Source organism: Hippopotamus amphibius, chromosome 6 (genome assembly GCF_030028045.1).
Source record: "Hippopotamus amphibius kiboko isolate mHipAmp2 chromosome 6, mHipAmp2.hap2, whole genome shotgun sequence".
NCBI classification, from domain to species: domain Eukaryota; kingdom Metazoa; phylum Chordata; class Mammalia; order Artiodactyla; family Hippopotamidae; genus Hippopotamus; species Hippopotamus amphibius.
In genome coordinates this window covers 111782705-111807252 of record NC_080191.1, presented here as the reverse complement: position 1 = coordinate 111807252, position 24548 = coordinate 111782705, and the positions used below count along the sequence as shown (strand labels likewise).

Sequence of the window (24548 nt, the reverse complement as noted above, 5' to 3'; positions counted from 1 at the left end):
GTTTCCACAGTAACCGGGTCAGGAACAGCATCAGATTCTAAATCAAGGACGTGGCTGGTAGATTGGTGCATTTCCTCACCTGTGAGATGGAGGTGAAAAAAAAGCTCCTTCCACCTACTTCTCTAATTTTTATGAGGATCAAATAAAACACCTAAGGCGGGAACTCTCGGCTCTCCACTAAATTCACCATTGCTTTCCTGTCACTAACAAGTGGTCCGTCCCCAAGCTCATGGCGCGCCTCCAGCTCCTGCAGCTGGCTTGGTGCTGTGAACAGTTCCTGGCAGTGCTCTGTGCCCCTCCAGGCCTGGCTTTCCGCTCCCCGTGCTCTCCTTCCCAATCTGCCGCCAGGAATCAGATGTGGCTAAGGCCCCACGGATGCTGACTGCAGCACGGCCAGCAGCCTGCCTTCCTACTCACTGTGTGCGAGAGATGAGGGACCAGCCAGGGACACAGGCTTTCAACGGCTACCTGACGAAGAAATTCTGTCCCAAACATGGCACATTTTGGAGGGCTTTTTCCAAACCGCAGCACAGCTCAGCTGAATTTAATTCCATAAAGTGAAAGTGCTTTAGAAACACCTAGAGGCAATACAAGTGTAAGATATTTTACCTGTTTCTGTAATTTTATACAGGTAGGCAGGCGAGGAGAGAGGCAACCATACAGAGAGGGAAGAGTAGGGATGCACAGCCCTGCCCTCAGGAAGAGCAATTCTGGGGCTGGCAAACAAGGGGCGCCCTTGTTACCAAAGGAGCAAGGTGGGGGGTGGGGATAACAGGAGTTTGGGATTAGCACACGTACACTACTATATATAAGACAGATAACCAACAAGGACCTACTGTATAGCACAGGGAACTCTACTCAATATTCCGTAATAACCTGTATGGGAAAAGAATCTGAAAAAGAATGGATATATGCATATGTATAACTGAACCACTATGCCGTGCACCTGAAACTAACACAACATTGTAAATCAACTATACTCCAGTATAAAATAAACAATAAAAAAATAACAAAAACAAACCAACCAAAAAACCAAGGAGTGCCCTTGCCAGGCAATTCCACTCCTCGTGAATTTTTTCCAAGACTTCTACCAGGAGAAGGAAATATAGAATTGAAAGCTCTTTATTTAACCTCTCCAGTAAAAGGTTTAGGGAGACGGCTGAAACACCCATCTTCCCAAAGTAACTAAATCATAACCTATGGTGGTGTAACATCTACTTAAACAGAAATGGTTTTCTGTCATAATTTCTATCACTCTCAGGAAACCCCAAACATATAGTTCTATTTCTCTAACAAAAATACATTCTTGTTTTTGTTTGGTAAAATTGTAATACATTGTCACAATTCATTTTTAGACGATGGTCCCTAGGAGTTTTGTAAAAGTAACTTATTTTGTCTGCCCCCCCAACCCCTGGTGGCCCCACACTTGCTTTAAATCAGAAATAGTGTTGATTTTTTTGCTTATTTTTTTTTCATTGACCAAACCTTCTTGAAACATACACTTGTGATATCACTGGGAGTAAGCTATTTTCAAGTCAACAGGTTGACTACGAATATTAGGGCTTGTTCCTCTACTGTCAAAGGGAGAAAGCTTTACCAAAAATTACAGACTTGAAGCTTATTTAACAAAAACAGCAAATGAGAGTGTTCTAGATATTTTTAAACACAAACCAGCAAAGTTAGCATTTAAAGAAGCATTTATGAACTTGTAACTGTTGAAAAACTTATAAACCACTTAACACCACCAAATTAAATAAACTATTCTGATTCAGCTGAAAAAAAAGTATAGGACTGCAGGCTAATTTAGAATTCACCCTCCACTTCCTGTTTATTCCTACATCAGAAGGAAAAAAAAAGACAGATTTTTCCTGCTTTTTCAATTCAAAATGTTTTCTCAATTTAGAACAACATTTGTCCCGCAGAAGAAAAGTGTTCTCTCCTTCTGTAGGAACTAAAACTAGAAACAGCCAGGTTGTCATTCCAGCTGTCTTGATGTTTCTCAATATGGAGGTAGATTCTAGATGTTGAGATTTTTTAAATTTTCTTTAAAGCACTCAGAGCCCACAGTGTTTTTGAGTATATTGTTCTAGTTGCTAATCCTTAAGAGTTTGCTTAAAGACGATATCGAAAAGAACGTATCCTTGGCAGTGAAAGGGCAGACATTGAGGTGAAGGGCAGACATTACTAAGAAAATGAGCTGGGTTTTGGCCACCCAAGGCCTTGTCCTGTCTATGAATTTCATAAAAATGTTCATGAGTATATCATCAAAAACCCTATATATTTAGATGCAATTCATTTATAATTAGAATATGTAAAATTAAACCACTATGTGCATTACCATATAATTAAATCTGACTTATTACATGTCATTTATTACTATATTAATTACTATATGATTAGATCTAATTTATGATTAAAAACACTTATTCTTTCAAACCCTACTATGTGCAGAGCACTACGCTAGGCACTGGTAATAAAGCTCTGGCAAGAGGCCAGCCCCAGCCTTCCTGCAATTTAGTGTGACAGAGGAGGCCAGGAGCAAACAGCTCCATAATAATAAATTAATCACATTACTCAGCCCTAAAAAAGAACGAAATAAAGCCATTTGCAGTGATATGGATGGACCTAGAGACTGTCATACTGAGTGAGGTAAGTTAGAGAAAGACAAATATTATAGGACATCCCTCATATGTGGAATCTAAAAAACAATGAACTTATTTACAAACAGAAATAGAGTCACAGATGCAGAAAACAAACTTATGGTTACCAAGGGGGAAAGGGGAGGGAGGGATAAATTGGGAGACTGGGATTAACACATACGCACTACTATATATAAAACAGATAACTAATAAGGACCTGCTGTACAGCACAGGGAACTCTACTCAATAGTCTGTAATGGCCTATATGGGAAAGGAATCTCAAATAGAGTGAATACATGTGTATGTATAACTGAGTCACTTTGCTGTACACCCGAAACTAACACCACATTGTAAATCAACTATACTGCAATACAAATTAATTTTTAAAATAAGTTAATTACAGCTGGGTTAAATGCTAGAAAGGAGAACAACAGAAGACGTGAAAGAGCAGGACGTGGCGAGGCTTCCAGGGAAGGCTGCTCTGAGGAAACACAGCCGCGAGTCCTTCTGAGCATCCTTCATGCCTGGCTGGTCCCCAGATGCCTGCACAGGGCTGTGCAAACCCAATCTTAACAGAATGGATAAGTTTCCACGTTTCCATGTAATTCTTCATGGACTATCCCAGGTCCCCTTGTTTTCAGAGTCATCTTCAAGTTTTGCCTGGAACACTCCTCTCCCTGCCTCATCTGGAAAATGCTCACACATCCGTAAAACCATCTCTTCTCCAAAGCCCTTCCCGGAAGGGTCATCAGAGCGATGTGAGTCTCCTTCTCTGTACTCTCAAGCCCCACAACCTCAAGCGTCAGAGCACACGACACATGCAGTTTTCTTCTTGTCCATACATTCATCCTCTCACTCAGTAAATATATACTATGTACCTATAATTTCACAGGCACTGTTCTATGTACTTTCTAAACACTGGGAACAAAATACATAAAAACCTTTCATTTCTGTCCCTAGAACCTGTCTCATGGAAGGTGTTTAGTAAATGTAAATTCTCCAAGGTCGACCAGCTTTATAAAGAAAAGTTCTCCGGGTCTATGAGGAGACCTACTCTTTGTGGTTCAAGGAATGAAATAAAGAAACTTGATGGCAGGCTTCATAATGCAGCTTTAGCTACTACAGCGTGCAGACACTGTCCTGTTTTTGTTATTGTCTTTAGTGTGTTATGCTGTTCTTAGGACTGGATCCTGCAGCAAACTGCTAAGCAGGAGCAACTGTGAAAGGCGGGCAAAGTCCAGAATGGTCTCCAAACAGAGCATAATGTTCATGTTTATCGATGTCGATTAAAACCGAAAAAAACAATGTCATCTTAAATGGTCTCAGTCAAATAAAATCACCAAGCACGTTTACAGTATTTAATAGAAGTTCTAAAATTAAGTGCAGACATCTATCTTCCTGATTGCAAAACTCTTTGTACTGAGCACACTACTTGCTATCTGCCAGGAAAAAAAAAAACCCAAACCAGCCCAGCGGCCGAACGCTGTCCTGGAGATGAGAGCCTCCTTCTTCAGAGGCAAGGAAAACAAAGGCAGATGAGAAAATGGATGAAATGAGCCCTGAGGGACTGAGGGGGCTGGTGGAGTTTACACTCTTCAAGGCTGCTTTAAATAGCAGGCTACCAGCGTGACTGCGACCAAACATCCCTCTGTGCCTCATGGGGGCCTCACCCCGGCTCCGCATGTGGGCTGGGCGCTGGCTCAGAGATGGGAAGTTTCCACCCATCAAGGGCAAAGCGGAGACAACAAGGGCTGAGCACCATTTGGGAGCGTGCCCACGGGTGGGGCCCATGTGTTAACTGTCCCTCCTTGGGAAAGACTGCCTTGCAAGCTCTTCCTTCTTTTAGTTATTGATGTAAAATGTCATTCCTTTAATGAAATGATGAAGATGATAGGGTTGTTTCTCTTTTGAAGTACGTTCCACCTGTTTTTGTGTTTAATTTGTTGCCCCATGAAACCTCCAAACTGGAACATAACATACTACTGCTTCCTACCCTCTGTTTCAATGTGGCTGAAGTAGTGAGGTATTTTCCAAACAGGCTAGGATTGAAATCCAGCTGTGTGGACTTCTAGGTGCCGCAGTGGTTAAGAATCCGCCTGCCAATGCAGGGGACACGGGTTCGAGCCCTGGGCCAAGAAGATTCTACATGCCACGGAGCAACTAAGCCCACGCGCCACAGCTATTGAGCTTGTGCTCTAGAGCCCGTGAGCCACAACTATTGAGCCCATGTGCCGCAACTACTGAAGCCCATGTGCCTAGGGCCTGTGCCCCGCAACAAGAGAAGCCACCATAATGAGGAGCCCACGCAGCACAATGAAGAGTAGGCCCTGCTCGCGCCAACCAGAGAAAGCCCGTGTGCAGCAACGAAGACCCAACGCAGACAATAAGTAAAATAAAATAAATAAATAAACTTATTAAAAAAAGAAAAAAGAAATCCAGCTGTGTGACCCTGGCCAAGTTCCTTAACCTCTCTGAACCTCGGTTTTCTTATCTTTAAAAGGGCAGTCATAAAGTCTAACCTCCTGCAGGGATGTTGCAAGAATTAAATGAAATATGAGTATAAAATGTCCCTGTGCCTGGTACAGAGAGGGTATCCAACAAGGGCAGTTTTTCCTTCTCCCTACTCACCCCAGACTTGTAAATACCAAGGACTCCCACGCCACACAAGCTATTTCTAACAAGGAATCAGTGCACTTACTGGGTTCACTGTTGTAGTGTTTGCATTTGGTGTAGGACAGAGTTCAAACTTGTGGATTTGTTTTAGTTTCATAGATTTGCTGAAGCCCAGAGAAGTTAATGGACATAACAGGAAGGGAAGAAATGGCCCTAGAATCCAAGTTCAGTTTCTGACCTAAAATACCCCATTATTATCAGACATGAGCTCTCACCTGAACTCCTATCAAGTCAGGTCCCTCTCCATTATTCTTTACCAGACCATTCTATTCATTTTCTTCCAACTCCAAATTGGTCGCCTGTCTTCTGCCCTTGTTCCAGGAAGAACCTGTCTGTTACGGCCACTGCTGTAACTTTGGTGCCCAGCACCACGGCCCTGGAATATAGTTTTTGGAAAAGAATTCTGCACAAAACCAGGGCATAAAAGAAGTTATGTCATCAAATGTCAGCTCTGGCATCTTCACCCTTTTATAGGATGACTCTGTCACTTTTCCCCATAAGAGGTGGTATCCACTTTTCTACCCACTGAATCCAGGCTTAATCATGCTTGGCCAATGGGACATTAGCAAATGTGATGCAACCAGAGGTTTGCACACTGGTGCTTGTCCTGTCTTACGGATGGGAAGCCGCCCACCACCACATGAATAAGTGCAGGCTAGGCTCACAGGTGAGGAGCAACAACATGGGCAGAGGACCTGGTCATCCTGTCAAGGCCCTGGGCATGTGCGTGAGGCCATCCTGGGCCCACCTGGCCCAAGCCAAGCCAGCCCAGGCAAGATCTGCCCAGAACTGCAACAAATAATAAATGTCTGTTTGAAGCCCACAAGCATTTGGGCTTCTTGTTAGGCAGGAAAAGCTAACTGATATAGAAGATCATAAAATACATCTCGCAAACCTCTCCAAAATAAGGTGCCAGGTGTTTCTGGAAGTAGCTCACTTATAAGGAAATTGCTGATTTCTGGCTTTGGATGATAAGGAGGTGGGAGCTGAGCAGGAGTAAGGGCTGAAGGAACAACAGATAGGGAGACTGGTCCTGAAGCTGTTGCTATGGAGACAGGGCAGGCAGGGATGGGGAGCAGCCATCACAGGCCCACGGTCCACCAGAAATAACTGCTGCCACCTTTGGTATGAATACTTCAGGCCATCAGCTTCCGAGTTATAGAAACTGTAAGACGGACACATCACCACATACTTTCGCAGAGGTCAGGAAACTAGATCCAAGGGCCAAACGTGGCCCACTGCCTGTTTTCGAAAATAAAGTTTTATTAGGACATAGCCATGCTTGTTCATTTACATATTGTCTATGGCTCCTTTCATGCAACAATGGCAGAGTTAAGTAGCTGTAACAGAAACCATACGGCCTTTGAAGCTTAAAATATTTACTGTCTGGCTCTTTACAGAATCAATTTGCCAACTCCTGTACTAGGGTAATCAGGAGAGGTTCCATGTAGTGGCTGGGTCTTAACCTGAGTCTGAAGGAAAGAGGCAGTGTTGATTTGGGTACAAAGGAATAGGGAACTATTGAAAGAACATTACAAGAAAGAATACTGAGATTATGACCAATGTTACATCACTGTGTGCAAAACTCATTATAATAAGTTACTGACAATACAAATAAAACCTAAGCATATACACCACTTACTATGTGACAGGTATATGCTCTATAGTAACTCATTTTATCCTCACAACAATATTATATGGTAGGTGGTATTATTATCTCCATTTTTCCAATTGAGAAAAGAGAGACACACAGAGAATTAAAGATGCCTGCCCAAGGTCACAAAGCTAGCAAATGTCCCACCTAGGATTCGAATCCTAGTATTTTCACTCTAGATCCCATACTCTTTGAAAGCTACAAAAATGGAAATGTAAAATATGATAAAGGCCAAAACTGTGCATAAATTCTAGCTATGAGCAATGAGATTGTTTCTTAAAGACACCTGAAAATCAGCTTTATTACTTTATATTGGTAAACCTTCTTAGCTAACTACACCACATGTTCATTTTATGTACTCTTGGTCCCTCGAAAAAATTTTCATGTACCCTTTGTCCCCTGTAAAAATTTGCCATTGCTTAGCTGGAAATCCCCTAAACAGGACATCCCTATGGTACAGCTAGTGGTTATGTTGCCATGGTGATGCTGTGTCAACACAGCAGCCACTGGCCATTCCCAGAGGTAGCCCACAACCCATTCATGAACTTCCAAGGCTGATGCTGCCACCTGGTCCCCAGGGAGACAGAAGGTTCTCTTCCCCAAACAATAGTCAATAAGGTCATCCTGGTCATGACAGGCAGAAGCCACTGTGGATATTCCTTCTTAAAGATATGTTAGCTTCTGTTTGGGAATCCTACTTAACAGCAGGGGCCTCCAGCCCAGCTTAGTGATCTTTGATCTCTAGCCAAAGGATGGGTCTGTCCTTATAAGTCAACCAGGGGCCCTGGATAGGATGGTAGCCCCAAATGGCATCATGCACGGGGCCCATTATAAACAACCAAATTAAAGGTAGGCAGAATTCCCAAAGAGAAGTTGTTTCTTGATTCATTACCTCATAATTACAAGGGAGACAGTCCTAATAGATAGTCTTCGATAATGTTAACTCTTTACAGACTAACAGAGCTTACATTGATATACCTCTTTTAGAGGGCATCTTGGCAATTTGTTTAAGCCTTAAAAATGTACAGAGCCATTGATCTACAAATTCCACTGCTACTAACGTATCCTAAGTAAATTATCAAAGATAAACATAAAGGCTATTTATTAAAGCATTATTTATAGTAGAGAAACACTGGAAACACCTCAGTTGTACAACAGGGGATTCATTAAATAAATTATGATACAACCATAAACCACTACATTAATGATATAGCCATAAAAGCTACACAGTTGTTTAAATTTTGGTCATGAAAGATTATTAAATTTAAGAAGAAAGTTAAAACCAGTATACAACATAAAATTCTATTCTTGTAAAAAAAACAACAAAAATAACAATATGCACATACTAACAGAAAAACAGGTTTAACAGGGGTTTTTCTCCATGGGTAGAACTATGGTTATTTTAATGTCCTATTTTTTTATACAATAAATTCTACATTGTATCGGTAATTTTTAAAATGATAACAAAAGTTATATTTAATTTTTTTTTAAGTTATGTATTTTTTCCTTTGGCTGTTACATTATACTTTTGCCTCCTCATGTTTTTCAGTTCGGTGAATTTTGTCATCATGTTTTCCCAGCAAGCCAAAATGCAGACCAGTCTTTCTCAACAACCAGGGGGAAAGGCAGTCCACATTTTCAGAGACCCACCCACAGCTCAAAAACCCTTAAGTTGTACAACTGGCTGGCAGGCTCATCTGACTTTATTGGGCTTATAGTTCTATTAAAAAAATATATCCCAACAGGACTCTGAACAGTTTTACCAAGTTCATCAAAGTTGCTCATGCTGGTCCAGGTGTTGTTTTGGTTGGGGCTTTTCCTAAAAAGAATCCGAATCCCAAATTAAAACAAGAGGTCAGGGAATTAGCTGACTAAGAGCTAATCAAAACAGTTTGTACTTTACAGATTATGAAACAGCTTAATATGTAGGTAGGGCTTAGGATCTGGCATGAGAAAACACGCTGAATAATTTCTTTTCCCAGGACAAAAGGGAGCAGGTAAGCTGAGTTATAACATCCCTCATTAAGGTTTCTGGACATGAGATGACAAAGTTTTTTGAAATAAAGAAGTGTCTTTTCATTTAACTTTCAAATGAGCACTAGAAAATGATTTATTTATAGATTGTACAACAAATGGACGGAGTGAACTGGGATTCTGCAGAAACCTTCTATCCTGCTGAAACCTCAGGATAAATTTAAGTAGGTTCAGCGAGGGGTTACCAATAATAAAGCAGCAATTAGATGCACAAATGCTTTGCTTTTCATCCATCTGCCAACCGGTTGCCGTGTTGCCTTCCTTGACCACTATATCTGAGGCTACTGGAAGAAAGGGCATCCTTTCAAACCAACACAATCCCAGAGGAAGAGATGTTCCTAAGGCTGTAATGAATTTCCCCAAGCTGGCCTCACCCTGTAAACAAATTCGTGTTTATTCCAATGATTTGAAAAGGAAAGAAAACTCGCATCATTTCCTTGAGGGGCTAAGTGACACTTGGGTGTTTGTTCACGCTGCATCTTTCAGCACCCAGGACGTGCCAGGCTGTGTGTGAGGCGCAGCTGGGGTTAGGGTCCCGGGTCTCAGTCCACTCTGGGTTCCCAGGTCACCAGACGTGCAGTGTGGCAGACCGAATGAAAAAAAGGACCCCAGCCGTCCTCCCTGTTTTCCCGCCTCTTATCTTGCAACTTCACTGTTCCTCCTGTTAAGAAGCTGAGTTCATGTTCCCACCTCTCGAGTACGGACTGGCCTTCTGACTTGCCTTGGCTGCCAGAATGTGTCAGAAGCAAGAGTGTGCCCCTTCGGAGCCACCGGAGGACTTGTGTAGCCCGGTTCTCTCTTCTGGAGCCCTGCCTGTGTGAACAACCACGGCCAGCCCAACGGGATGAGAGGTCCCCCACCAAGGGGGCAGCACCCTCAGAAGCGGAGCCCACCAGCTAACCTGAAGCTGACCTGGTCCACGTGGAACAGGGCTAGAACCATACAAACCCCCCAGAGGAACCTGGTCAAAAACTCTGGCCCATGAGTGGTAAGCCAGATTAAAGCCTGTGGTTTCAAGGGCCTCCTGTACAGTACAGGGAACTCTGCTCAATATTATGTAACAACCTAAATGGGAAAAGAACTTGAAAAAGAATAGATATACGTATATGTATAACTGAACCACTTTGCTGTACATCTGAAACTAACACAAGATTGTGAATCAACTATACTCCAATATAACATAAAAAGTTAAAAAAATAAATAAATGAAAGGCTGTGGTTTCAAGCCATGCCATTTCAAGATGGTCTGTCACAGACTAGTTCCTGTCCCAAGCACACAGTAACAGCACGTACCAACTCTCATAAGCCAAATACGAAATGCTTTGGAGCACCTGGGGTCGGGGGGGGGGCGGGGCAGGCTGTAATATTCCAACATGTCTACAATGATCAATGCGTCATGCAATTTCAGTGCATAAGCAATGCACCTGAACTGCCGTCAGCGAGAATAGAAAGAAGCCGTGTATCTAGGGAAGGTCTGGCTCAAGACAGCCCCAGATCATTTGAAAGACTGTCTGTGGATGAGTTGGATGTGCCTATGAAGTCATTCTTTGTTTCTTTTTGCTCTTTAAAAAAAATAAGAAGCTCTTTCACTCAATTAAGCCTGTTGGACTCGATTACAATTGTCTAGTTTGATTCAAAGCAGCCATAGACTCTCTGACACATGTTCAGCCTCCACGACTCTGTAGGCTGGAATTTTAAATCCAGCTCCCCTGAATTTATGACACACACAGTAGCAAGTCCCTACAGGCTGAAAATCAAACTGTAATTCAAAGGCCACGGGGCTGAGGAAACAGCCAGAAGATAAATCCCAATTTCAACCTTGGATTCTCTGCAAGTTGATTCAGGGGATTGTCAGTCATATTTAAAAATAAAATAAAACTAAAAAGACACCAGATGGCCTGTTCTAAAGAGAAATAGGGTGATGCTTTTCAGGACACCTTCAAAAGGCTCTTGTTACCTGAAAAGAACTGTTATGGGTTATTTTAAGGGCCCTAGAACATTTGGCTCCCATTAGACATTTGCAGGAGTTTCAGAATTTTTAACTAATGAGCTATAAGGAAGAAATGAAAGCATCGCACACAACCCAGGCCACCACACTGATCAGAGGTGACGTGACAGGTGTCAAAGCAGCCCAGTCCTGGAGCTGGGCACTCACCTTACACCCCTCGCAGGCGCTGACCCCATAGTGGTACCCCGACGACTTGTCCTGGCAGACGAAGCAGGGCTTGTACACACGAGGGGGAGGAAGTGGAGACGGAGGGCTCGGGACCAGTTCCTCGGAGCTGGTGCTCTGTGTTTCAATCGCTACGGTGGAGACGGGGAGGGGGAGAAAAAAGAGAAAACGTATTTCAGTTCATTGCTTATTCACCAGTGAGTTCATAGGCCTCTGCCCCCAATTCAGCAGTAACGTAGCAAGGATAGGCCCGCAAAAACAGCTGTAGCGTAGGCACTGCAGGGGGATTCTGACTCTTACATGGTACCTGACAATTTACAAAGCAGTCCTGTACACCTCTCTCATTTGCAGAGCACCGTGGCACTGTGAGGGATGTGATTTTATCACCATTCTACCCTCAAGAGAAACAGAAACTCGAGGAGTGCGGTGACTTGTCCAAGATCAACAGGGTCGTGGTAGAGCCAAGACACAGTCAGGTGTTCACTGCACACCCCAGGCTTCCGTTTCATTTAGAGTCTCTGAAATGACCTGTCTGACCCTGTGTCTCACTTAACCAAAAGGATCTTTGCTTAGGACAAAGGAAGAAAAGGCCCAAAGCAGCCATTCAACAAGTACACGGAAAGGGCCTTCAGCACGAGGCCAGAGCTGAGCATCACTGCCAGCAACGGTGCTGAGACACCCGCTGCTCAGAGTCCTCCTTGGCCCAGCAGCATCCGCATCACATCAGAGCTAATTCGGTATCAGGCCCCAGCTAAAGCGCAGGGAGTCAGATCTGCATCTTAACCAAACCCCCAGGTGAATGAATGTACAACTGATGTTTGAAAAGCACTGCATTACATTAATGATGGCACCGACTGATGCTGCTCTGTATTCCAGATTTACATCTCATTATTTAACCACCCCAAATGCATGAGGAATAGGAATTTATAGAACTTAACACCCTAGTATTCTCCCATCCCTATTCTCAGGATTTATCCTCAAAGTCAAAGCAAGACCTGGCCCTATTCCTATTACAGGCAAAACTGCTCACAAAGGATGAGGGAAGTGCGGAAGGGAGGGACTGAAAGTGGTCAAATAATGTTCCAGAATCTTCCAATCTCCAATCACGTTACAATATTCAGTATATTTCCCAGAGTATAAAATTTCCAGTTGTTCCACTGCTCGTCATCTCCCGGATTAGCTACACTACAGACTGGATTGCCCAACAGCCCAACTTTCAGCAGGTCAACCCTATTCCCTACACACACTGTTAATCCATTCTTGTCGCGAGATCCTGCTGCCACACCAGCCCAGCAACCCGCCAGCGTCTGTCACCTCAGCTACCACCGAAGCCTCTACACCGGTCTCCCCGTGCTGCTATTCTGGCCCAGCGTCCACTCTGCAGACACAGTTGGATAACTGATCCAAAGTTAAATTCAACCCATCTCCCTTGCCTGCTCAAAGCCCTCCAACAGTCACCGATGAGAGCAAAGTCAAACTCCTTGCTATGTTCAGCAAGGCTCTTCATGATATGACCCCTTAGTAACATCACGGAATTCAAGGATTCTCCTTATCCATTGACTTCTGAACACTTGGTTTCATTCCATCTCTTGAACAGGCCAAGTTCTCATACTAACTTATGGGTATTGCACTAACCATTCTCTCTACCTGGAAATTCTCAGACCTTCACACGTCTGGTGCCTTTTCTCTCTTAGATTTTAGAACAAATGTCACCTCCTCATAGGTGACTTTTCTAAATAAAATGCCCCTTTTCTCTCCTGGTCCTTATATCTCCTTATTTTATTTTATTTTCTATAATAAACTAGTGTCTAAATTTAGAATGTCTGTTTGTCTGCAATTTTATATTCTACCTGCGCTACCCCCCCCCCCCACACACAAGTATGGATCTTGTGAAGCTAAGGAACTTAGGTGAATGGTTTACAATTCTGTTCCAGGCCTACAGGAGGTGCTGGCACATAGTAGGTGGGTAATTGATGAATAATTGTTGAACTGATACGTGAGATTTCCTCTTTTCCTTATTCGTCTTCATTCCAGGCACTAAGTGCCCCTCTAAGTTGTTAAATGGTAAAATTAGAAACCAAATAGCTTTCAGATGCTCATTTGCTTCCTTTAAAAGTAATTAATTATCCCTTTGGAATAGAATCAACTATAATTATAGTATTTTCATAATTCAGAAGGATCTTGGAATGAATTCATTAGAGTTGTGCAGGTCTAGCAGATAAATCTAGTATAGTCTTTGCTGGGTAGCTTGGCACAATTGTGGCAAGTGTCGCATAGGAAGGTTGGCACCTAAGACGTCACAAAAGCTCATCAGGCTACAAGTGCAAAAGCATGCCTCACACTAAACTAATCAGCTTCACTGAAAGCAAATGAGTCATAATGGCATCGACAAGAAAGCATACAAAATAATACACCACTCTTTGTTAAAAATCTAAGAAAAACAATACAAAATAAGCTACAAGGATACAACAAAGGGAACAGAGCCAATATTTTGTAATAACTATACATGGACTATAACCTTTAAAAATCCTGAAGCCCTATACTGTATGCCTGTAACATATAACATTGTGCATCAACTATACTTCAATCAAAAAAATCTAAGATGCTGCTACTGCTGCTGTTACTATTGTTATTACTGGGTGTCGCTGATCCCGAGTCACCATCGATTGTAAAATGCTTTGTTCGTCTACGTATTGTTAAGAAAGACACAAACGTATTGCCAATTAAATTATGACCCATCAGTGCTTGTGAGACACAGCTTGACTTCAGAGATGTTAACAAATTAAATGCTTCTGGAGCCCTGCAAACAAAACTCTAAGAGAACAAACACACACACACTCACAATCCTTTCACTCAGAGAAAATTACTGTCTTGCCATCTAGCCTTCAAAATATTTTACTGTGTGTATACATGTTTTTGGTTGGTTTGTTTATCTTAGGAAGTGGAATTATACTGTAGATTCTGTTTGGGACTTTGTTTAACTTACCGTATCATGAGTTTGTTTCCTTGTCAATAAATATTTTTCCCGCAAAACATTCCATTATGATGAATGTCCTTGTAGCTAATCTCAGCACATCTCTGACTATTTCCTTAGCATTAGTTCCCATAAGTGGAATTATTAGCTCAAAACGTATGGTTATTTAAGAATACTTTAATTCTAGAGAGGCTGTGTCAATTTACACTCCTAATATCAATGTGAGTCCTCCCCTAAACGCCTCCCAGAATTTTCTGATTGGTTTTATTTGTGTGCCTCTACTTCCCCCCAAGGGACCGAGCCATGTTGTCACCACAAGGATCAATCCCAAGTTGTATGCAATGTGGGAAGCGTGTATTTTAATGTTGCACTGGCTCATGTAGAACAGCTAATCTGGCTCATTTAGGAAAGTTGTAAATAGAATTCTGTTAGGGCTGGATTCAGCTGTCAGAGCTATGCCCTGAATTTCAACAGTGGGTGGTGATTTCCATAAATATGCCACTTCAAATCCATGTGCTGAGGGGGTCCAGCATCCCCCTCCCCAAAGAGAGGAAACAGAACTGCAGACAACCTAGTCCCTGAGAAACTCAGGCAAAGCACACTAAAGGGGGGAGACGTCAAAATGCTGAGGCATTTTAATAAAGGTTGGTAAAAGGCTTTTTCTATGGATGAGTCACATAACCAAAGAGTGCATCAGAAGACTTTTCCTCAACAGGTGCAGGGATGAAAATGAAAATTTGGAAGCAATCAACATTGAGGGCTCTGGACTTTTTATTAAGGCTGTGGTGTTTCCCCAGTAGTGCTGTGAACTTTCCCATATTTGTACAATGGATGTTGGTGCGTTCAGTCGTTTAATTTGCTGACTTTAACATGCCAAGCGTGTGTTATACACTACTGACAGTACATGGTACAATCGCTTAGCCTTGACAAGTTTGGCCTAATAGAGGGTAAACCAACAATTAGAATATAATACAATGGTTTTCAAATTCAGCTGTATATTAGAACTACCCGGGGAGCTTTTAAATTTCCTAATGCTTAGGTTGTATTTCAGACCTATTATGCCAGAATCCCTGGGAGTGAGAGCCAGGCATCAGTGTTTTTAAAAAAATATTCCTGGGACATCCCTGGTGGCACAGTGGTTAAGAATCCACCTGCCAATGCAGGGGACATGGGTTCCATCCCTGGTCCCGGAAGATCCCACGTGCCGCAGAGCACCTAAGCCAGTGCGTCACAACTACTGAGCCTGCGCTGTAGAACCCACATGCTGCAACTACTGAAGACCACGCACCTAGAGCCTGTGTTCCACAACAAGAGAAGCCACCACACTGAGAAGCCTGCGCATCGCATTGAAGAGTAGCCCCCACTCGTCACAACTATAGAGCACCCACGTGCAGCAATGAAGACCCAATGCAGCCAAATTAAAAAAAAAAAAAAAATCCCTAGGTGAATTCAAATTGCAGCAGTTTGGGAAACATGGGTATGATATGTCAGAAAGGGCTATAGCCTTATTCAACTCAGAGAAACCAAGGGAGGCTTCCCAGAGCAGATGACCAGGCTGTGTTTTCAAGGATGAATTGATTCTGTCTATTGTGGTTTGTAATGTGAATCCTACAAATGCCATGTGTGCATCTCACACATACATAAACAGAAAAGACATATATGACAAGAAATAATCATCTTTGGGAAAATTTTCCCATAGGTGGTAAAGAATTAACTATTTGACTATATATATGCAAACATTCCCTCAAAATGGACCATCTGTGGCCCTTCCTTTCCTCTGTGTGGCCCACGGTACTGAGAACAATGCAAAACAGAAACGAAAAATCTCAGTGGTGCGGTCAGATTGCCAAAGCAAGCGGCAAGCAAACAGGCCAACACAAGTCCTGGAATTACAACCAGGATGTGGCATCAATATAAAAGCAGATTCAAACTCCAGTGCAATCTCTGGCCTTTTTGGTAATGCAGCAAAAACACGCTTGGGCCCAGTTTATTAGTGCTCTTCTTGCCCTTTTGCCCAGCCCCCCTCCACCGCCACCCCAATAAAGACAGTGGGAAACAAGGCAGGGGGACAGCCCGTGGCCCCCTGCACGAGGCAGTGCTGGTATTTAAGATAGCTACAGAGTGCCTGGCCATTGATCCGCTCACTGTCATCCTGCTTAAATCAATAATCTATTAGTCGCTTTAAATGAGAGTTAGATTCATCAAATGCCCTCGAGAGGCCTCAAACATTTTGTGCCTTATTCCAGGCAAGCACAATCAGTCTACGGGATGATAAAATTTTTTGCTTGAAAACTCTGCAGCCTCAGCAGACAACGTGTCCTGTATTAGCTCATTTGGCGATCTGGGGCAGTTCAAAAAAGCAGTTTTTAGACTTCCCAGGGGGAAAAGAGGCTTGTGTCATTCAACAAAACAACTGTACTCCACTATCCTGTCGTGATTTCAGTTTGGGGAAAAGCAGTCTTTGAGGACTAATTCGGATCTGCTTTTTGCCTCCTGCTTTTATTTATTTCCTTGCTTACTTACTGTCTTATTCAGTTCTGTTTGGTGCCTGCATCCCTGACAAGCAGCCGCTTGACAAGCAGTGCGGCGTCCAGCACTGCTAACCAGATGGGCTGCCTCGCCTGGTCAGGGACTGGCCAAGACGGGAACTTCTGCTGCTCCGGCAGAGATGCATGTTTGGCTCCGTGGGTCCCCGCCCAGAGCAGTCAGCACCGGAGGTGCTGAGGGGGCTTCTCCAGGCTGCCCCCTTGGCAAAGGAGACAGCGATCTAAACCTGCACTGACTGAAGCTTCCAGCCCACGTTTTAAACCTCTCCATCCCCGCAACACAGAGGTGGCTGTCACTAGGGCAAACAAAACTAGAATCACCTTTCCTGCAGAAATACTCATTACAGGCCTTGTTTGCCTCTGAAACTAATGCTCCGCAACGTGTGGTCCAGGCCAGCAACCAGCAGCAGAATTCCAGGGGTAGGGAGGAAGCCAATTTGCTTTAAATTAGTGATTTTCAGACCATCTATGGTAAAGGACCATTTTTTTTTCTCATACATTGATAAAGTGAATAAAAACAAATCCCTAGGGGGAAAAATACACACAAAATGAATTTCCAGAAAAAAAGGAATTAAGAAAAAGATGCTCAAAACACAAACTACAACTTAAAGCGGGGGGCGGGGGGTAGATTCTTTAGAAATAAAATTACTCTGTCAAATTGCTGTACAAGTTTCTAAACATTTGCTCTCATTGCTGCCTTATCTCCTCCAGGACTAGCAATGGGAGGTGGAGAAACTGGCACTTTGAGAAGCACTGCTCTGAAGGACTCTAAACTCAGAGGCTGTTTGCAGACAAAACAAAAACAAACTAAAGGAACTCTCCACCGACTGAGATTCTGCAGAAAAGGAGAATACCGGCACTCCCAAGTAGCACAGCTTTCTTAAACACTGCCACAGCTCTGGGGGTTTAATTCACTCCCCCCAAAAAAGCAAAAAAAAAAAAAAGCAAAAAGAAAGTAAAAAGGAAAAGAAAAAAATTAATGCTGAGCCTGTTAAGAGGACTTGGCACTTAAAACTTAACTCACCTGAGAAAACACAGTATAAATGTCCTTGTTGTTACAACACACCTGAGTGTCATTTAAACACACACAAAGCTTCTAACAATAGCGCCTTTCACAATTCCTAACATGCTTGGCATTTTTCTAAAGGTTAGATTAAGTAGCAGATAACATTTTTAAGAGAAGGCCCAGTATACTATGTTTTTCTTTGTGAGAACTAATTTACGGCTGGCTAAGCCATGTTGACAGACTTCAGGATTTTAGAGGCGGGCAGGCAGGCATCCTACATTATGAAAGCCCTGCCTTTTTGCTAGAACCGTCGACGATTAAGACAGTACTTTAATACACTCTCTGGGCAGCTGAGAATTAAAAGAAAAAGGAGCTGTAAAGCAAAAGGCATTTCCTGTATGGCCCCGGGGGAATTTTGAGCCCTGAGCTCCGGGACCTGGTGGGAGGGAGTCATTTCGGCTAATTAAGGGAGAATAGCAAAGTGTTGCATTTGGTCAAAACATTCAGTTGAGTTTCATTTTTGTTGGCACCAAGGAGAGCCGGTCTGGATTATTTTTTCCCCCTTTTTCTATGGATTCACTGCAGGATCGCAAGGCCCACAGCTCACATACATTAGGGAGAAAGTCAAAGGAAACGCCAAAGTTCAACCAAAGTACAAGTAATTAGAACCAGACTCTCCGCTGCGGGCGTGTGCGCATGCGCGCGCGCGCACGTGGACCTTTTATTAAAATATCACTTACACGCCTCCGAACGTGAGCGTGTAGGGGCAACCTCTGTACTGCCGCTCATTTGATTTTCCAGTCGCCTCCAGCTGCGGGGCGGGGGGGGTCTGCTTTTAATCATCTTTCAGGAGAAGCGGTTTGTTTGCACACACAGGGGATTTTGCAAATCTGTGAATCGCATTTTGAAATTAGGTAATTGCCAAACAAGAGAAACTGCTTTGAAATGGTCTTGCCTCACTCTGCTGCTGGCTTTGTTATTACTAAGCAGCTCCAAGATTAGTCCCGGGTCTGGGGGAGGCGACGGGAGGGGAGGAAAACAGCGTGGCGGACTCTGGCAGTCTTGACTCAGTAACCTGCCCGTGACCCTGAAGGAGTGTGTGTTTGCCCGGGTCACCCGGGATCCTGGCCGAGGGCTGAGGCCGGGTGATGAGAATCCCTGCTATTCTGACCACACATGCAACAGGTGCTGAGCACAGGCAGGGGACAAAAGAGGGCCGGGGAAGACTTTGATTTTTAAGTCCTTAAAGAAAGCCTTGCTTTCCAAAGTGCGGTCCCCGGCTCGCAGCATCAGCAACACCTGGGAACCCCGTCAAACGCAGACTATCCCCACCCTCGCCCCGAAATGCCTGCCGAATGCAAGCAGGCATTTTAACAAAATCCCCATGTAATTCCCATGCACACTAGCAACATTTGAGACACCCTGACATAAAAATGTTTTGTTACTGTCCTAACCTCCCCGGAATCCTAAACAATCTGCTGAGTCAATCTGGCGCCAGGACTGTTGGCTTCCCCGTTGCTCAGGTCCTCACTAAATACTACCCAGGTTGAGTACTTAATACATTCAGAGCTCTAGGCTGCGCGTGTGTTTGTGCTCACCAGAAGCTGCGTCCTCTCCCACGGAATTCTGGCAGTGGATTTTAGTTGGCAGAGGGGTCAAAGGTGCACAGGAAGAGTGGAACTAACAGTATCTACACTTACTGAGCACTTACTAAGTGCCTAGGGCTGTGCTAAGGGCCTAGTATCATGAACTCACTGACCCCTCCCCAAAACCTCTGGGGACAGGAGGGCCGGCGACCCCTGCACCTTAGAATTGGGAAATTTAAACCCAACACTACTCTCAGCCTTTACAAAAGAGATTTAAATGGCTGAATAGATGTTGCGCTTATTTCACTCAAACCCACAGCTTTTTTTAACTTCTTATCTTCCACCTCCTTTATTTAGTTCCTCTGCTGGGAGCATCACTGGGTGTGATCTGGTCAGGCCTATTTACTCACATTTGAGAACTGTAGTATTGTGTACCTCCTGTTATTTTAACTCATGGTTATAATTTTCCAAACAGTGATTTGATTCAAGCCATTTACATTTGACAAGATAGTCGGGGCTTAAAAAGAGAGACAGGGAGGCTGAGGATCCACTAATCAATTTGCATTGCAGCTACACCTGTCTGGGCTCTCGGCCAGCAGCAGAAATTATTCCTGGGACTGACTTTTACCATGGAAGCGCTGTCATATTTTCCTAAGGGACTATGACATGTTCAACACCTACATTTCATTTTTATAATATGCTTTCTTTCTTCAAGGAACACAGTCGAAAATTATCTCATAGATTGTTTTAGGTGACATTTGTAACAGACGATGCTTTAGATCACAATTTTCTAGGACATACTAAGATAGCTTATGACAGATTCAAATAAATTCTCCCTTAAAATCACTTAATAGGCCAACACATCTAACTACTTATTAATGATCTGAATGGAGAGGCATCAGAAAAGGAAGGCATCAACTGAACAAATGCTGGAACCGGTCTGGGAGTCATGTGTAGATGAAGCTAATTGCATCACAATACGAAGGTCCCTGAAGAGTTTATCTCCACACCAAATGATTCAGTCCCATATTCCACTTCCAATCAGGATTTCCATAATTCTTAAAAAGCAATTATTGCACTAACAAATGACATTCTATTATCTGTTCAAATTTCCTGCACTCATAGTGGATTAAAACAGGAGCATTAAAATGTATATCATCTCAGATACACAATTCTTTGCTTATATATTGTAAATATATTTAACAATCACATTTGTACCAGCCTTACAGAAAAGTAACAGGGGGGATACTTTGGGGGAGTATTTTAAAAAGATGACCATGAAATTACTGTTTATCACATGGGAATTTCTGCCATTCTTCTCAGATCTGAGAAAGTTCAAGGGTGAAGACACCAGAATGTAGCCAATCCCCCTTTCACAACAAAGTAATGCTCTACTTACTGCGTTTGCTGCAAAGAGGTATTTTTGTTTTATTTTGTTAATATTTTACAGGTACACACTCATATTAGTGGCCTCAAAAAACTCTGAAACCAATTTAATCCTCATCGTGTGAGTTTTTTTGGCTCCTAAAAAGAACTAAAATGCCCTGAACCTGCAGAAAACTGTGTGAGGAAGTGATGGGACGGGCATGGGCTTTGCTCCAGATGGACCTGGATTTGAATCCCTCTTCTGACACAGTAATTACTAAGTTAGTGACCACAGAGTGTTCTTTCCTTCTCTGAGTCCTAGTGTCTCCTAGGATGATGCAGACAATCCTGGAATTCCTGTTGGTGAAAGAGAGACAGTGTTTGCAACTTGCCTGGCACACGGTGTTTCGTAAGTGACAGTCAGCTCAGACCTCTCCATCCTCCCACATCTCCCTTCCACCTTCCTTAATCTAGGACAGTGGCTCTTAGCCAACACGGATTTTGCCCCTCTAGAGACAGCTGGCAATGTCTGGAGAGATTCCGGCTGTCATAATTAGGGGCGACTGCTGGCATTTAGTGGTCCCACAGTTTGTACCCCAATGCTCACAGCAGCACTATTCACAGCACCCAGGACATGGACGCAACCTAAATGCCCATTGACACAGGAGTGGATAAAGATGTGGTACATATATACAATGGACTACTCAGCCATAAAAAAGAATGAAATAATGCCCTTTGCAGCAACACAGACGGACCTAGAGATGGTCATGCTGAGTGAAGTAAGTCAGAGAAAGAGAAATATTGTATGATGGTGCTTACATGTGGCATCTAAAAACATGGTACAAATGAACCTATTTACAAAACAGAGAGTCACAGATGTAGAAAACAAATGTATGATAACCAAGGGAGAAAGGGGGGGAGGGTTAAATTGGGAGATTGGGATTGACATATACATAGTACTATATATAAAATAGATAATAAGGACCTACTGTACAGCACAGGGAACTCTACTCAATACTCTGTAATAACCTATATGGGAAAAGAATCTAAAAAAGAATGGATATATGGGGACCTCCCTGGCAGTCCAGTGGTTAAGACTTCGCCTTCCAATACAGGGGATGCGGGTTCGATCCCTGGGTGGGGAGCTAAGATCCCACGTGCCTCACGGCCAAAAACCCAAAACATAAAACAGAAGCAATATTGTGACAAATTCAATAAAGACTTTAAAAATGGGGAAAAAAAGAATGGATAATATATGTATATGTGTAACCAATTCACCTTGCTGTACACCTGAAAGTAACACAGCATTGTAAATCAACTATACTCCAATAAAAATTAATTAAAAACAAACAAACAAACACATACCACAGTGCACAGGACAGCCTCCTCTCCATCCCCAAACGACAACGATGAACTGTCCGGCCTGAATTAGAAATAGTGCTGAGGTTGAAAACACCTTGCTCCAGGGTAAGGAAACTGCTTGTGGGAAGACTTTAGGACAGAAAAATAACTTCCCGCGGCATCAGAGACAGGTGGGAGCCCGCTTCCTGATGCTGCCTCCTATTATAGTCACTTTGCCTTCCTGAGCCTCAGTTTCCTAATCTGAGAAATGGTACCACACTGCAGGGTTTATACCTTGTAAACGACAAAACTCTATGTCTGAAGGCTTGTTAGAGTATTCAGGAACAAGTGGGCGAGCTATATCTTGATGTGACTAATGCCTCAGACGATGATAAATTCTCTAGAGTCCAAACAGTAACATTACAACAATAGTATTAACAGCGACACTCCCGGGGCATGTACCGCGCGGGCTAGCCACCACCCCCATTCTGTTCTAAGCACCTGACATATATTAATTCATTTGACCCCCATCACAGCCCTATGAGAGAGCTCGTCTTAGTACTTCTAAAAAATACTTCCAGGCAAGAAAGTGGAGGCACAGGCTGGTGAGGGAACTTGCTCAAGGCCACACAGAGGGGAGTGGATAAGCAGGAACTGGCATGCAAGCGGTCTCGGGTTCAAGAGATTGGGTGTGACCCGGGGATGACATCCTGTCTTGTGATCCTGCAGAACTTCTTTGGCAAGAGGCTGGTAGAGTCCCTGGCAGCAAGTTTAAGAAAATACAGACCAGGTCAAGCAGATCCATGCAGTCATCCCAGCACAAGGACCAAAAGTAAAACTGGAAATCTAAAAAGGAAAGAAGCTAAAGGGACAGAAAGAATGCCCTTTTTTCTTTCCAGTCAAAGCAATAAAGTAGGAAAGTCCCCCAGAGGCAAACACAGGAATTAGGAGACACACACCCGGCGCCCTCGAACCCCTCCCACACCTTCCCTGCCGAGAAACCAGCCCGCAGCAGGCAGGGTGACAGCAGCTCAGACCAGGTTCCAAGGGCCTTTGGAGGCGGTCCAAGGGCGTGCGACTCCACGCTGTCGGGCACGGTAACTCAGGACACACATGGCCCACCCCACTGCCAGCTTCGGGGCTCTGCTGGGCGGGCAGAGGAGGGCTCTGGGCTCCTCTCCTTGGGCTGCTTCTCTCTCTCGCCAGTGGACCACTCGCACCCCCTTAACCAGAGTATATCTGGCACAAGAATGAAACCTGAAGTTGTGCGTGACCCTTCTGTCCCTGTCTGCAGGGTTGGGATGCCTTAGGAGGACGGGATCACTCTCCCAGGAGGACCAGGGTATGAGGGGAGGCCTGAAGCATCCCCACCAAACCTTCTAGTGGACTCACATGATGACTGTATTAGCGCGGGAGACAAGCATCACACATCGGCTCAAAAGGACACACTGGGGGATGTTTTATTTTAAAAGATTAAGTTTCTGTATGGAACTGTTCAGATTAAAGAAATGCTCTAACAGGGTAGATTTTTCTTCTTTCATAACAGTGATTTCTCACTATTTCTTGATGTCAGAAGGATGAGGGTGTCAACGTGCTTTCATTTCAGTCCTTAAAAAAGAAGCTGCTAGAGAAACATGTTACCAAAGGGGAGACATTGGGGGAAGGGATAAATCAGAAGCTTGGGATAAACATATACACACTACTATATATAAGATAGATAACCAGCAAGGACCTACTGTACAGCACAGGGAACTCAATTCAATAGTCCATGATATGAGAAAAGAATCTAAAAAAGAATGAATATATGTACATGTATAACCGAACACTCTGCTGTACACCTGAAACTAACACAACATTGTAAATCAACTATTCTCCAATAAAATACTAAGCAAACAAACAAAACAATAAAAAACACCCTCATAGAAATACTCAGGATAATGTTTAACCAAATATCTGGGTACCCCATGGCCCAATGTATATCAACCCCTTTAGCTGATACATAAAACTAACCATTTCAAGTTTCTTTTTGGGTGATGAAAGTGTTCTGAAATTAGATAGTGGTAGTGATTGCATGGCTCTGTGCAATATACTAAAACTCACTGAATTGTACACTTTAAAAGGGTGAACCAAATGATATGTAAATTAAATCTCAATAAAGCTGTTTAAAAATGAAAAAAAAATTACTAAGGAAAACTTGAAAAAATAAGGCTCAGGTCTCTTTGGATATTCCTTCCTTCAGGGAACTTCCCATCTTTACAAACAAGTTGAAGTATGTGGTTGGAAGTGTGAACTCCGGAGCCTGGCTGCCTGAGTTCAAACCCTAACTCTCCTACTTACTAGCTGTGTGACTTTGGGCAAGTTACTTAGCGTCTCTGAGTCTCCATCTGTCCTTGTATAAAATGAGAGCCTATCCGGCATTGGATCATCATGAGCATTAAATGATGAATCACTGCAAAGCACAGGGCCCAGGGTGTTGCACAGGTGGTACAAGCAGAGTTACCATCATTACGGGATCAGGGGGTCAAGCCTATGCTGATGAATCTCAACACTACTCACCT

At 43.3% G+C, this 24548-nt stretch overlaps 1 protein-coding gene across 1 annotated transcript in view; it reads right to left on the bottom strand.

Moving 5' to 3' along the window:
* RARB (retinoic acid receptor beta) overlaps positions 1 to 24548 on the bottom strand; it is a 189719-nt gene that overhangs the window by 146751 nt on the left and 18420 nt on the right. Inside the window, exon 2 of the mRNA XM_057740063.1 lies at positions 11155 to 11303. Within this exon, the coding sequence (XP_057596046.1) occupies positions 11155 to 11303 (149 nt within the window). The remainder of the gene's footprint in view (positions 1 to 11154; positions 11304 to 24548) is intronic.